At 39.8% G+C, this 13,844-nt stretch overlaps 1 protein-coding gene across 10 annotated transcripts in view; it reads right to left on the reverse strand.

The window, feature by feature from the left end:
* Window positions 1-13,844, reverse strand: part of MAGI2 (membrane associated guanylate kinase, WW and PDZ domain containing 2) — a 755,492-nt gene that overhangs the window by 42,599 nt on the left and 699,049 nt on the right. For all 10 annotated transcript variants that reach the window (XM_063323526.1, XM_063323523.1, XM_063323524.1 and 7 more), the window contains 4 exons: window positions 8,147-8,332; window positions 5,225-5,399; window positions 1,928-2,168; window positions 109-252 (listed from right to left, as the gene is read on the reverse strand). In XM_063323526.1, the coding sequence (XP_063179596.1) occupies window positions 109-252; window positions 1,928-2,168; window positions 5,225-5,399; window positions 8,147-8,332 (746 nt within the window). The remainder of the gene's footprint in view (window positions 1-108; window positions 253-1,927; window positions 2,169-5,224; window positions 5,400-8,146; window positions 8,333-13,844) is intronic.

A 13,844-nucleotide genomic window follows, 5' to 3' on the forward strand; every position in this document is an offset into this window, starting at 1 on the left:
CGGTTCTTTAAACCCTGATCAGAGATGAAAAAAATGCTTTCTCTTTGACCCTATTACCAAACAGATCTGTAAATGTTGAAAAAAAATGTTACAATGAGTTTTACTTACCCTCATCCTTCCATTCCTTATTGCTGGTCCATCCTCCGCTAACCTCAACACATACAAATCCATTTTGTACTCCCTTCCTCCTCGAATACTAAACCCAAACCCTTTGGCTCCTTTCTCCAAATCAACGGTGAAATAATCAAAGTCCTGTATAGACAAATACAACATGAAAGACAATTAACCATATGAACGTCATGGTTTACATTCAAGAAAACTTTAAAATATATCTCTTCAAAAGTGCATCTATCCAATTGACATGAACAAAGGGACCTTCAAAGTATACTTCTGTGCTGACAGCCTTTGGCCATTTCTGAAAAGAGACTGCAGCAAAATGTAAATGCCTAAGCCTAAACCACCCTGAAAGGGCATCTTCCAGCAGTTGCCAAGTACCAAAAGCTCTCTAGATGGTTTCCATATTCACTCTCAACACTTTCATGGCACCCGAATGTAAGCATTTATGTCTATGCAGAAGTGCTGCTTTGGCAAGTGACAAACATCATCACAACTAAAAATGAGTAGGAGTAGCAACTCCTAGATTCCCAGCAGAGCTTAACATGATCAGCAGGCTGGACTGCATGGACTCACAAAGTACAGCAACTCTCATCACTTCGGTTAAAACATGCCTTGTGGAGAAGGTGGGAAGAGGGAGATTTGAGTTTCACTCTTTCTGTGTCCTGCAGAGACTGAGATTCATCTTTCCAGTTTTTCCTTGGTGGACCCTAACTATCAGCCCTGTAGAGGGTCTGGGGTGGGAACTTGCTCTGTTGCTTCTGATCCATTGGCACCCAGGACTGCAAGATCCATGGCAGCAGGAGGAAAATGAGAGCAAGCTTGGGTTGTGTAGACCAGTGGGTAGACAATCAAACTGGAGGTGGTGAGAAACAGGCAGCCTAAGCATCTGTCTAGATGCTAAGAAGCATCTTATAGAGTATGCACATGGGGATAGCGATCTGCTATTTGGATACTGAAATCCTAAAATTTTTAGAGGGTTCTCTGGATGCCATTTAAGAATTTGGATATTTTCATTGATATGGTTTATGTGAAAAGATGGACATAGAAACCATCTATATATGGTTCCAGCATACTGTGTCCAGAAGTTTACATTCTTTTATTTAACATTTTTCTGATCTCTTTTTTTTTCTGCCTTTCTGTAAGGAGAAAGGAGGATTTTTTTGAAATTCTGAGCTTTGGGCTAAATCCTCAAACCTTCACAGCTGCCAATAAATATTTTTCTTCAGCAGAGCCTTGTCCAAGGAAGCATAACTCTTCATCTAACGTTTATTTCTTTGAACTTGTAAGATCACACCTAAGGCCAAAGAAACTAATTGCACAAGGTAGTTTCTCCTCATCCAGGCTATTACCAACAGAAATGTAATGATATCAGTCAGGATTCACATTTATTTATTTATTTATTTAGATTAGATAAAATCTTCATTTTCAACAATGCTGTAGAAATGCAGTCCCACTTAAGTATATCCACTGTTTGATGACTCTGTTGTCTTCCTAGGAACAAAAAATTCATCTGCTGATGTACAGGCTTTAAAACTTTGGTTTTAACTCTCCAGCACCTTAAAAATATAATCTATTTAACATTATAATGGCACAATTATAAATGTAGCATTATTTGACAGATCACATAGTTTTTCATTAATATTAATGGTTTTGAAGTCATTTCCTCTACAGAGAAACAGTAACTCAGAGTAAAACCAATAAAGGCGCCTTTCTCTTCTATAATGTCATCCTTTTTTACCAAGAGACATGATCTCTCCCTACTGACCTAACGTTTTCTGTTTAGGAGCGCTGTGAGGATTTCGGTGCGTACCTGGGGCTGCCTGTACTCTGACAGAGGGTACTGCCTGGTGTCCGGCGAGTGCTGCCTGTAATCCATCAGGGGCGGCTGCCTGTAGTCGAGAGGTGGTGGCTGCTGGTAATCCATCACCGGGGGATGCCTGTAGTCCAGCGGAGGCTGTCGGTAGTCCGTTGAGGACTGCCTGTAGTCTGTAAATGGAGGTTGCCGGATATCAGGTTTCACATCTTGTCTGGCTTTTACTTCTGACCTATAACTGAAAAAAGGGAAAATGGCTTCGCTTCAGAAGGTGGCAAAACAGTACGAACGCGCATTACAAGCAATATTGAGGAGCGAAAGCAAAATGCCTCACTGCAAAATTGCATAGAACAAATTTTCACAGGGAAGCAAAACTTTCAAGGGTAAATAGTCGAGGCATCCGAAAAGAGTAAGAGCTTTTGAAACACGGACACAAGCAATTTTCCCTCAGGTCATACTGTGCGATTTTCCAGCTCGTATCAGTGAGATCAGGATTAGGCTCAGAGGGACGGGAACAGGAAAAAAACATCTCGATTCCCACTTATCTTGCCTACTTGGAAGACGAAACTGCACGTGAAAACACCCCCAGTGCTCACTACACAGCAAAGTGCTTTTTTCCAGAAGTCAGATTTGTATAGAGTAAATGAAACATTAGTGCAGGCATTTATAGCCCTTCTGTTTTATTGACGTAAACTATTATTACTGTGAGCTTCTTAAGGTTAAAAAAGGATGCATTCTTTGTACTAGCTGATATCTTTAAATGAAAGGTTTTCTTTGCAATAACATCTGTTAATATAGTGTGTATTATTATTATTACACACTCCCTATAATACTATCTGGCTACAAGCCCGTAGCAGGTCCTATCAGTAGCTAGGCACAGACATTACACAGGGTGAAAGGAAACCAAATTTGTTTAAAGAGGAATTAATAACAAGTAAAATATTGCTTTAATTGGTAACTGGTTACAGGAAGATGAGTCCTAACATTTCAAAGAAAATGTGGCTTTCTGTAGTACAACGACTAGTTAGTTAATTTACCCAGCTGGGAATGAGTGGCTCCCTCCCCACACGGAAATCAGTGCATATGGCATTCCACACTTCAGGGTGAAGTAAGGAATATTTCTTCCTGCAAACCTCCGTACCTCGGCCAGGTGAGCTGCGGAATGGGCGCAAAGGAAGTCCCGAACCTTTTTAGCAAGGTAATTTAGCAAGTTAAATAGTGTTTTGAGGTAGATTTAACAAACATTTTCAAATAGTGGATGTTTTTACTCTCCCCGAGGTGCTGAAGGAAACTTTTTTTTCCTATACAGGGAATATACATTTCAAACTCTGCTTTAACAAAGGTTAAAGTGGCCATGTATGTACATGTACACATGCAGAAACATGGACACATATAAACTATGAAGGGGATTTTGAAATGTACTTATGGATTAAAAAAAAATTACATTCTGAATAAGTGAAAGCATTGTTCTTGATTTTGTTAACTCATCTAGGAAAATATAATCTAAACAAATAAAGTAAACATTTCAAAATATGATATGTTTCAAAACTTCATTACTTTATTAGAACAGTTACAGTAACATTATGGCAAATCTTCCTACACACTAGCTTTAATTAGCTAAATGTCCAACCAGACACCAAAATATCATAACTATTTCCCTTTGACTTTTATGAGAAGGTGAAAATATCCTACTGCCACATGGTCTTTTAAAACCTGTACATGGCATCTATAATAAGACCTGCATGTATGCATGCAGCCCTCTTACTTTCTTAGTATCATGATCCTGTAAAAGGAAGACGGAGAACAAACAAGCTTACTGTCATACTGAGCCTTATTAATATTGGAAGGAAAAGTATGAGTTAATATTCCTAAGACTTTTAAATATCTCACGGTATTTTGATTTTGATACAGAAACAATGTATGTGGCTATATAAACAAGTGTTAATATGACTTACAAAATCTACTGAAAAATGGTACCATATGAACTAGCAATAATGGACCTATTTCTGGAATAAGAGCCATCCTTAGGCAGGTTCCCAACATACAAACACAGCTGTATCCCAGAGACGATGCTTTTATTTACAGTCGGAGGCACTGTAATTTTTGCTGAATATGTAAATGGTGACATGGCCAAAAGCTTATGCTTTTCAGTAAAACTATTACAGAATTTTCTTTTTGGAACATTAGTCAATATAGTTTACTGGTCCCCTCTGAAAACTCTCAGTTCAACAGACATTTAGTTCTGATTTACAACTGTGCAGAGAGACTTTTGTGAAAGCTTTGCATTGGATTTTGTCAGAAACATGTGTCTTCTAGGAGGTAATCAGTTTTGGAAAAAGTACTTAGCGAAATATAAGGCAAAGAAATTTGCCAAGAGTGACTAATTGAGGGAAAATAATTTCGGGCAAGTGAAAGTGCTGCATCTGTCAAGCAAGGAGACTTAGGGGGCATAGTGTCTAAATCACAACTGAACTCGAGTATCTCCAGAAGCAAAAAGTTACAGTTCTTCAGCCAGCATCTACTGTTTGGGGAAAAGGGTCTCGACAACGTATCTTGGTTACTGAACATTAGCATAAAGACAGTCAGTGTAATCAGCCTCATTTAACATGCCAAAAATTAATTCAAAGACTAAATAGTGTTGATTGAAGATCACAGAAAGTTGTCTCATCCCACAGACTGAGCATGCTTTTTATATATACAGCTTTTAATACAGCTGGTCACAAAATTTCTAACCCCATTTCTACCATTTAATTTCCATCGCAGACAAATTTGTCAATGCATATGCATAAATTACACACGATAAATTGGCTGGAAAATGATACACCATAGATAAAACCTGTGATAAAAATATCTTCCTGACTTCGGAACAGTTACAGACAAAAAAAAACAACAAAAAAAAGACATGTAAGATAATGAAAAAGAAACGCCACCTCATGATCAGATACTGATATACCCATATTTTGTAAATTGTAGCGACATAAGAAAGCATGTTAGCAATGAAATTATTAGCAAGGAATACTTCAGTGTTTAATTCCTCGGCAAACATACGATCCTGATGGACGCTTGAGGACGTTTGGCTAAACCTTTGTTCGTAATAGCGCGTTTCACACCTGACCAAGGCTTACAGACCACCCTGGCATGCACAATTCATGCTCCGCAAGCACAACCACGGGACCGTGGCTTGTCAGAGCCCCACAAGCCATGGCTCACAGCCGCTACAAACAGCACGAAGACCCAACATAAGGGTGTCCCCAGGTCCTCGCAGGAGGCAGGGGCTGGAGGAGACGCTCTTACCTGTTTTCGTGTCCCTGCAGCTGGAGGGGCTGCGGGGGCGGTGGCTGGGCGACGGGGCTGTGCTGGGCGACGGGGCTCTGCTGGGCCAGGGGACTCTGCTGGGCCATGGGGCTGTGCTGCTGGGCCATGGGGCTCTGCTTCTCCGAGCTGGGCGCCGAGGCCGGGCTGTTCAGCTCTGCAGAAGGGGAAGACGGAGATTAAAGACCTGCCACAGCGCGGCATTTAGTAAAGGGCAAAGGTAGACAATAACCATTTCGGGTCACACGCTACCTCTGAAAATTTATGCTTTGTCGCTTTTACTCTCTTGGGTTATAATTAGATTTTTAGACATCTGGACGTAATGGGCTCCTTTTGATAGTCTGTGGGATCTGAAATCTTGGTCACTTCTATAGCTCCGGTTGACACCTCCGTTATTTAAAACCCAATTGAACAAGGCAAATGGCTTCTGTGTTTCACGTTTTCTTTTAAAGCCCAGAAATACTGATATTTGAAAACTTTTCATTTTGAGAGAATGAACGATTTTGTTGCTTTCACCACTGTTAGGGGATGACGGACTGTCATCACAAAAGCTAAAACACTGGTGTGCTTGTGTTAGCTCCTGCTGTCTTTGAGCTCAACAAGAGTTTCCTATCTTTTTAAAATCTTTGGGGACTGTGAACAGTAAAACCAATCGCAATAAATTCTGACTAACCAGCTAAACCGATGTTTTATTTCACTGCATGGTGACAAATGACCAGGGTTTCACAGAGGAACACTGCAGAAAACCAGAATCCTTCTTTCCAAACATCATAAAATTCAAAAAGACAGAGAAGTTGTGGTAGGAAATGTGGCCTCGTAGCCTTGTGGTAAATAAAGGACGGCAGTCTTCCGTCAGGCTTCCCACTGCGCTTGGGGGAAGACACATTTGGCACTGAGCTCCTATCGAATGTGTTTCTCCCGACACACTGGCAGTTATGCTGCTTGTCATTTCCCTATCAAGAAGAGCAAATGAGACTCCACCGACCAGAGAAGAGTGCACTGCGGAAGTAATTGCTCGTGCATTCTCAACAGCAAAGGCTGTTGAGATTATATTTTTTTATTCCTGCTTGCAACAGAATGAGTGAGGCCAGCGTGGTGTGGTGAAAAGCATCCAGAATGGACATGCCTGTGGCTGACCGTCTCTGACAGCAACAGCTACGCACCATCCAGATCTTGCCTAGTTTTATATGAATCTATATTTATGAATGTAGTTTGAATTGTGAGTGATTTTATTTTTTATTTTTTAACACGAGAGTTTGTCTCCTATGACTGCACATTTCTACTGGATCTCTACTTATTTAATTTATGCTTAGAATTCTCTTAAAAATTGTGGCTACTTTATTAAAAATCTTTTCAATTTAAGCTTAATTGTCAAAAAAAGCTTGTGTATTTGCACTTAAAGCACTCCTCATGCAGGCATAAGCAATACTCCTCTGTGTAATTACTATGCTTAAGGCTTTAATTGCCCATTTTGCATCTGTGAGTCTCTTTTGTGTTGCAAAGTTTCAGAGAAGAAGATTGGGAATCTTGCCCCTCATTTCTACATTGCTCTCATAACTATGGATGAACTAGTCAAATCATAAGCTGCTTCTAAAACTGCTTTGCATTTATATGGTATTTTTCACCTGAAAGTACATTACAGAGGTATTAGATTTTTTCCTAATTTTATAAGGTGGGAAGCTAATATCAGCAGGCAAATGAGGTGTCCAGTGTCACACAGTCACACCGGGAAGCCATGCCTTGGGCACAAATCATCTCTCACCACTAGCACCCAAGAACACCTTGTAGCACTGCATGTCGAGTGCACCTCTGCTTTCTTTTTAATTTGAGGTATCCATCTCTAACACCGAACTATTAGCAATTTGCTAATGTGAATTAATCTGGGTAGCAGGGAGGCCTAAATAAGCTGCACAGACTATGCAGCACGACACGTGTTTGTAGATGCTTGCGTAACTGACCTCCAGTGATTATACAGCAGCTCTTTGGTGTGAATTCTGAACTTGTGTATGTTTGTGGTTTTCCCTTCACGGAATTCATTTAACAAAGCAGTTAAGTTCCCCCAGTTGCGGGCCATGGCCAATGTCAGACTGTTTCCTTGTCCCGTTGCTGGATGCGGCAGCAGAAGGTGAAGGTCGTCTAACTGGAGCATGGATCATTAAGTAATTACATTACTTGCTGTGTGACATTCCTAGCTCTAATGGTATTTGTTACTGAGATATAAAGCCACAGTCTCATTAATACAGTACAATTCATACACCAGCACAGCACATTGCTCAACTAAAAAAAGCACTGGAATCAACCCCAAAACCCACGAAACCAACATCAAAAGAATTTCACTGATTAGCTGTGGAGTAATGACCAGAATAATGAGTCTGTCCCCTTACCCTCACATTACAAATGAGATAATTTAGGGTTCAGTTCTTTCCTGCCTTGTGCATTTATAGTGATATACATAGAGGAAACTACCAAATCTGAACTCAAGTCACTTTGTCACAGGCAGCTGAACACGCCTGGTGGCAGCCATTGCAGTCGTCGTGACTTCCTTTGCCAAACTTTGGTTTGGTTTATAGCAGGATATAAGGAAATGAACTCAAAACCTGGCTGTCTTGTAGGGCGCTTTTCCATGTTGGAGACAATTCTTCCAAATGACATTAAAACTGACTCGCCATTACTCAGCTCCCTCTCAGGTTTCTCCAGGTTTGCTTTAAATACCCTTTTCATAACCAGCAACCTTTTCAAGAATTCAGATATTATTCCAGCTCGTTCTAAGGCTGTAATTTTGGTGTGCCGTACGTTACAGCTGAGAAAGTGAAACAAAAGATGTTCTTTCAAGCGGTGACATAATTCACGCTAATTGGAGGCTACTTAAAATTTTCTTCCTGTTTTTAAGGGCCATTGACTTACCCTCCTGAGGAATGATGCGAAGAGTTACGCTGAGACCTGCATCTTTAATTAGCTTCACAATATCTGCATGAGGCATGTTAATAATAGACTGGCCATTCACAGCTAAGATCCGGTCTCCAACTTTAAGTTTCGCACAGCGATCGGCAGGACTTCCATCAATTATCCGCCCTATTTTATGGGGTACAGCTACACAAGGAACAATAGTCACAGTTAACGTATGCTGAAACAAATGGTGATGTCGACAAGCAAAAGAAAATGAGTTCATTTGGAAGGAAGTTCTATACTAATTAAAAAAACAGCTTGCATATAAACTTACAAGAATCTAAATTCTTACACAATGTCATTTGCATGAACATAGCACAGATTTCACTAGGAATGTAGAATCCAGATGTTCATATATACATGGCATATACATATGAAGTCTAAAATCAGTTTATGGTTCAGCTAGTTTGCAAACCTGGCATGTAACAAGATAATAAACAGATCAGGAGAACAATAAGGCATTAAAACAGTGAAGGGGATAAATTTGCACAATAAGTAGTAGTCATAAATTGCCTCCCACCCCCTTGTTTACAGAATTTCTTTATTTGTACGTTGCAATAGAGGCACTACAAGCATGATTTATTTTATTTACAAATAGATGTTATTACTGAAAATGCCCAGGCTTCACTAAATTGTTCTCCTCCTCCATTCAAATATGTTAATTGATAAATAGAAATCATACTGAAGATTTATTGAGATGTGCAGCTTTCTAATTAGATACATGCCAGCATGAATTTACAGTTAATTGTGAGTGCATAGACACATTTACCACATCAAATAGACGCCCCCCCTCCCATTCTCAAAACATTACAGATCAACTTTGCTTCTCCTTTTGCTCGTCTCTGTGTTTCTCCGCCTTTCTGTGTACTCCTTCCATTCTCTTGCTCTGTCTTTTCCCTCATTTCCCATTGAATTTTCTAAATACTACTCTTGATCTTTCTCCCAGTGTTTCTCCCCTGTTCTCCTCTGGTTTTTAACTAAATGCATATACTATAGCTGACTCTTCTCTCTATCTAGGCTCCCCAAAGAGCATGCTATTTTTCTGTCTCTCTACTACTCATAAATATGCTTACCACAATTAAATTTGACTATATATTCTATTAATATCCTTATGGTGCCTGACTAACCCTTACCAATCCCACACTTCAGTCTTGGCAAACTTAGCACAAAGCTGCTCAGCCCTGCTATCCGCCTGCAAGGGGTGTTTAAAAACAGTTGTGTTTCTTTTTAAAAAAATAATATGTATTTTCAAAATTTTAATATCTAATGACAACTTGGAAAACGTGAAAAAAATGATTTTTTTGGAAATATCCAGGCTATCAATGCTATCAATGTGTTCAGAATCCTTCATCCCCGCAGAGCACATTTCTGGGCCCTCTGATAAACATTCCCTGCAGGTGATGGTGACAAACACAGATTGCACATCTCATGCAAAGTCACAATACGCATACCTCAAAGTGACTTTTGTTTCTAGTACGGATGCAAGTGTTGTTTACAGTGTTAAAAAGTAATTGTCTGAGAACTAAAAATATAAGTGAGTACTCTGAATTGCAAGCCATAATCAAACTGTGTGCTTCTTTACCACTGTAGTTCAGGTAAGAATATAAATCAAATTATGGCTTTAGTAATATGGATGCAACTAGTGTACTTCAGAAACGTCTTGCTGCTTAGGAAATGAGCACCTAATTTATGTCACAATGTCTGAACCTTTCTATGGCTTAATATATCTTACATATGAATAGCCCCACTTTGTTTAAGACTTTATTTTGCCCTCTGTGGAGATGTATAACTCCCACACCTGCATATCGGTAAGTAAACAAATAAAAGAGTAATTTGACACTGAAACGGTTTACATTCACAGAGAGCCTTTTGCATCAAATAAATTCTTAAAGCATCACAAAGAACCAGTTAAGCTAAAATGTGCCTGTTTCTGGTATATGTAATAAAAGATCTGTCTGAAATTGCCATGTCTGTACTACACGTCAGTGGAGATGGGAAAATGAGACTGCCTTATATGAAAGAGCAAGAAATTTAGTAGTAAGAAAGAAGGGGAAGTATTATGGCCGAGATGCCATAGATAAAATTCCCATGCTTGCCATCGCTGACCCTAAACCCCATGTTTTTTCCAGCCTAAATAATTAAGTAGAGACATCATTTCAGTAGTGAGGGGTGTGGGTGGGAAATCCTATTAATTTGCCAGACCAATTTTTTTTGGACTTCTCGCACCTGACAAGTGAATCGAGCAGATGTCTGCATGTTTGAGATGTCTGCTAAACTCAAAGCTGGAGGTGGGAGAGGCACGAGAGTCCGATGCTGCTCCAAATCCTGAGAAAAAGGAAGGGAAGGAGAAAGAGGAGGAACTTTGTATTCTTTTTTTCTTCCTCTTAAGCCTAATGGCCTTTACCTTCCTGAGGAAGGTATCTACTCTGGATGTTTTGGTAGCACTGCACTCCCTTTGTCCTGCCGTGCTATGGAAGGATCAACATTGGTGACCTTCAGAACAACGCTCGTGTCTGCCAAGGTACCCTTTCTACTGCAATACGTTTTCTGAGGATTTAATGCTCCTTTTCTGAGGTCATATTGGTCCAATGTATTGCTGTACGATCTTGCTGCAGAGTGGGGTGCGGAAAACTTTTGCAGAAGGACCCTGCGTCTCTATCAGAGTCTGCACAGGAGATCAGTGGTAGCTATACCAGGGTTTTATGGGCAAATCCAGTGAATTACTAATGAAACTCACAGCAATTCAGCAGAAGCTGGTTTCCGTGCATTTCTAGATAATACGAGAAGTTTATCTCCTGGCTCCTTCTCTCCCAGTAACATCCCGAGGAGTTTCTAGTCTCTGCTTACTCTCCCCAGTGGAGCTCTACCGAAGTCTCCTCCTAAGCCACATTATCCTGGCCACCGTGGTCCCTGCTGCTGCCTTGGGAGGGGAGGATTTATTTAAAGATTTATTTACAAGCACGAGTGCTTCTAAGGGATGCAGGTTATCCGATATACAGGTTGTTCATGAAAATATAAACATGTTAGAAAATTTTTAATTTTTAAGAGCCTTTTGTGGTGAAATACTTACTATGAAGGAATAAGAAGGAGCTACTTTCATAGGGGATTAATTAGGTAAAAACTAAGGAACAAAGGAAGAAATGAACTGTGAATTTCCATAATGGAGAATTTTTATCATTCAGAATGGTCACATCTAAAACAGGCGTGGAAGAACTGTAAAACTGCCAGTACCGAGTGGGTTGAGTGAAGTGGCAGACAAGATCTCATGAAAAGAAATGCAAGATGATGCACACGGGGAAAAAATAACCCTGACTAAACTTAAGCAGAGATGCGCCCTAAATTAATTATTACCACTCAGGACATCTAGAAACAAGTGTGCCTACTACTCTAAAAACATAAACTCAGTAAAACTGTTAATAGAGTTTTAAGAGTTAGAAAAAGAATAGCAAATGAAAGAAACTATTGCTGGTTAATACTGTGCACCTAAATCATAGAATCATAAAATCATAGAACGGTTAGAGGTGGAAGGGACATTAAAGATCATCAAGTTCCACCCCCTTGCCATGGGCAGGGACACCTCCCACTAGACCAGGCTGCTCAAAGCCCCATCCAGCCTGGCCTTGAACACCTCCAGGGATGGGGCAGCCACAACTTCTCTGGGCAGCCTGTTCTGAGTACTGCTGACAGTTTCAGTATTCTCACCTCAGAAATCATAGCACCGAGCTTGCAAAGATTCAGAGAGAGCCAGCATGGCAGGCAGAAGCAGAAAACAGCCTCTGCTCAAAGGAGTAGTCCCTGAGCTCACTGTCTGCAGCTTAGAGAAGAGAAGGTGGGGCAGCCTTCTGGAGGGCCAGAGGAATGAATGCATTCGAAAAGGGATTAGACAAATTCACACGGCTGGATCCACTGCTGATTAAATAATATAGTCATGGTTGTGAAGGCTGAGGAGATGCTTGGGGAAGGTCCCTGTCTGCTGTAGGTGCTGTCATGGCCAGGGACAATGCGGAGCTCCACAGCTTTTCCATCTCTCCCAGCATCACACTTCTCTGCTCAGGAAGAAACATCCCATGTTTGGCTTTGAATTATGGCTTTGCTAAGACATCGTATTTTTTCTTAAATTGCATCTTCAGTGTTTTATTTTTATCTAAGCAGAGCATTTAATAATGGAACCTTTTAAAGGAAGCCCCAGATCACTTGGCTGGTGATAAATGATTCCACTTGCCCTTAAAAATTTTTACTAATCTATTCACACCTCTTTTAAGAATTCACCGCAAGCTGTTCTCCAAACATATGTACATTTTGAACAGTGGCAGCACGTGCCTGGATTAGACTCTGCAGAGAATTTGATCCACTTATTTCAAAACACGGAGTTACCCGAGCAGCATTTAATATTAGCAGGCTATACAGAAACACTTGGATTTGTGTTTTTTTTTCAGGAATCCCATTATTCACGCTAAGAGTGAGCACAGAAAACAAGATGCCCCTTTGCAGGACGATTAATTTATTAGTTCTCTCAGACTACACAATGGATGAGACTGCAAGGGAAAAATATTATGGCAAACAGAGATCTATATAGATTTTTTTAACTGTTGAAAATATGGGAAATTAGTGAGATGAAGTGTATATGTATATGAAACATACATTCCTTCAAAAAAGATATATATTTTTTTTCTCTAATACTAGCAAGTCATGCAAAATGTTATACTTGAGTGATACATGTGGATATCTAGCTTAAGAAAAAAAATCCTTCAAGGCAGAAGTCATAATCCTAGATCCAAAAAAATCTAGCTGAGTACAGCAATGCCACCGAAGCATTTCCTAACAACAGATCTTATGATGGGATCTAACTTTTCTGCAGTGTGTTTGTTTTTAAAAAAACCTCATGACTTCAGGAATATTTGAATCCTGAGAGCACCGAAGCTTCTAAGATACTTGAAGCCATCAACCTCTCTCCCTAAACCTCCCTCGGATATTTACAGCATTTGTGTCAGGAACACAAACTGCCCCAGCACTGGCACCTAGCAGCTTTCCTAGAAGGTAGTTAATTGTGCAATGATCAGCTCTAAGCTCATTATCAAAAGAGAACTTAAATTAAAAACTTAAGAGACAAAATGATTTAAAAGAAATCTTTGCATGTAGAAAGTGGGTAAGGTCTGCTTTCATTCACATTTTTCTCAATATTAATATTTTTATTTGATAAAACCACCCACTTTTGCTCTCCATGATCTAAATCAATGTCCTTCCCACACCTTCATATCATAGAAAAGAAAGAGTAAATTCTGTGGTGTTACATCTGCGGGTCCATATGCTTGGGTCAGCTGTACACAAAGCCAGAGCAGTTGCTGAGTACAGATACTGCTTCCAACACTATGTATCTATCAGCCCCTTGCTCTTTGGAAATACAAATGATTTCTCCTCACTTGGGAGACCCATATGCTAGAAACAGATGATTCTAAGAAGATGTAACCAACAAATAATGCTTTTCTGGTTTACATCAAGAAATTTTTTAACATCTATTCAGTACTTTTAGTGATAACTGTTGAGACTGTCTTTTGCAGAAAGCAGCTTTCCTGTTTTTTCCCCTATATAGTAGCTAAATGTCAAAAATGATCAGTTAAGGGGAAAAAAATTAAACCTCTACTTTTTCTATTAAACC

The sequence above is a fragment of the Chroicocephalus ridibundus genome, chromosome 1, assembly GCF_963924245.1.
Source record: "Chroicocephalus ridibundus chromosome 1, bChrRid1.1, whole genome shotgun sequence".
In the NCBI taxonomy this organism is placed as follows: Eukaryota; Metazoa; Chordata; class Aves; order Charadriiformes; family Laridae; genus Chroicocephalus; species Chroicocephalus ridibundus.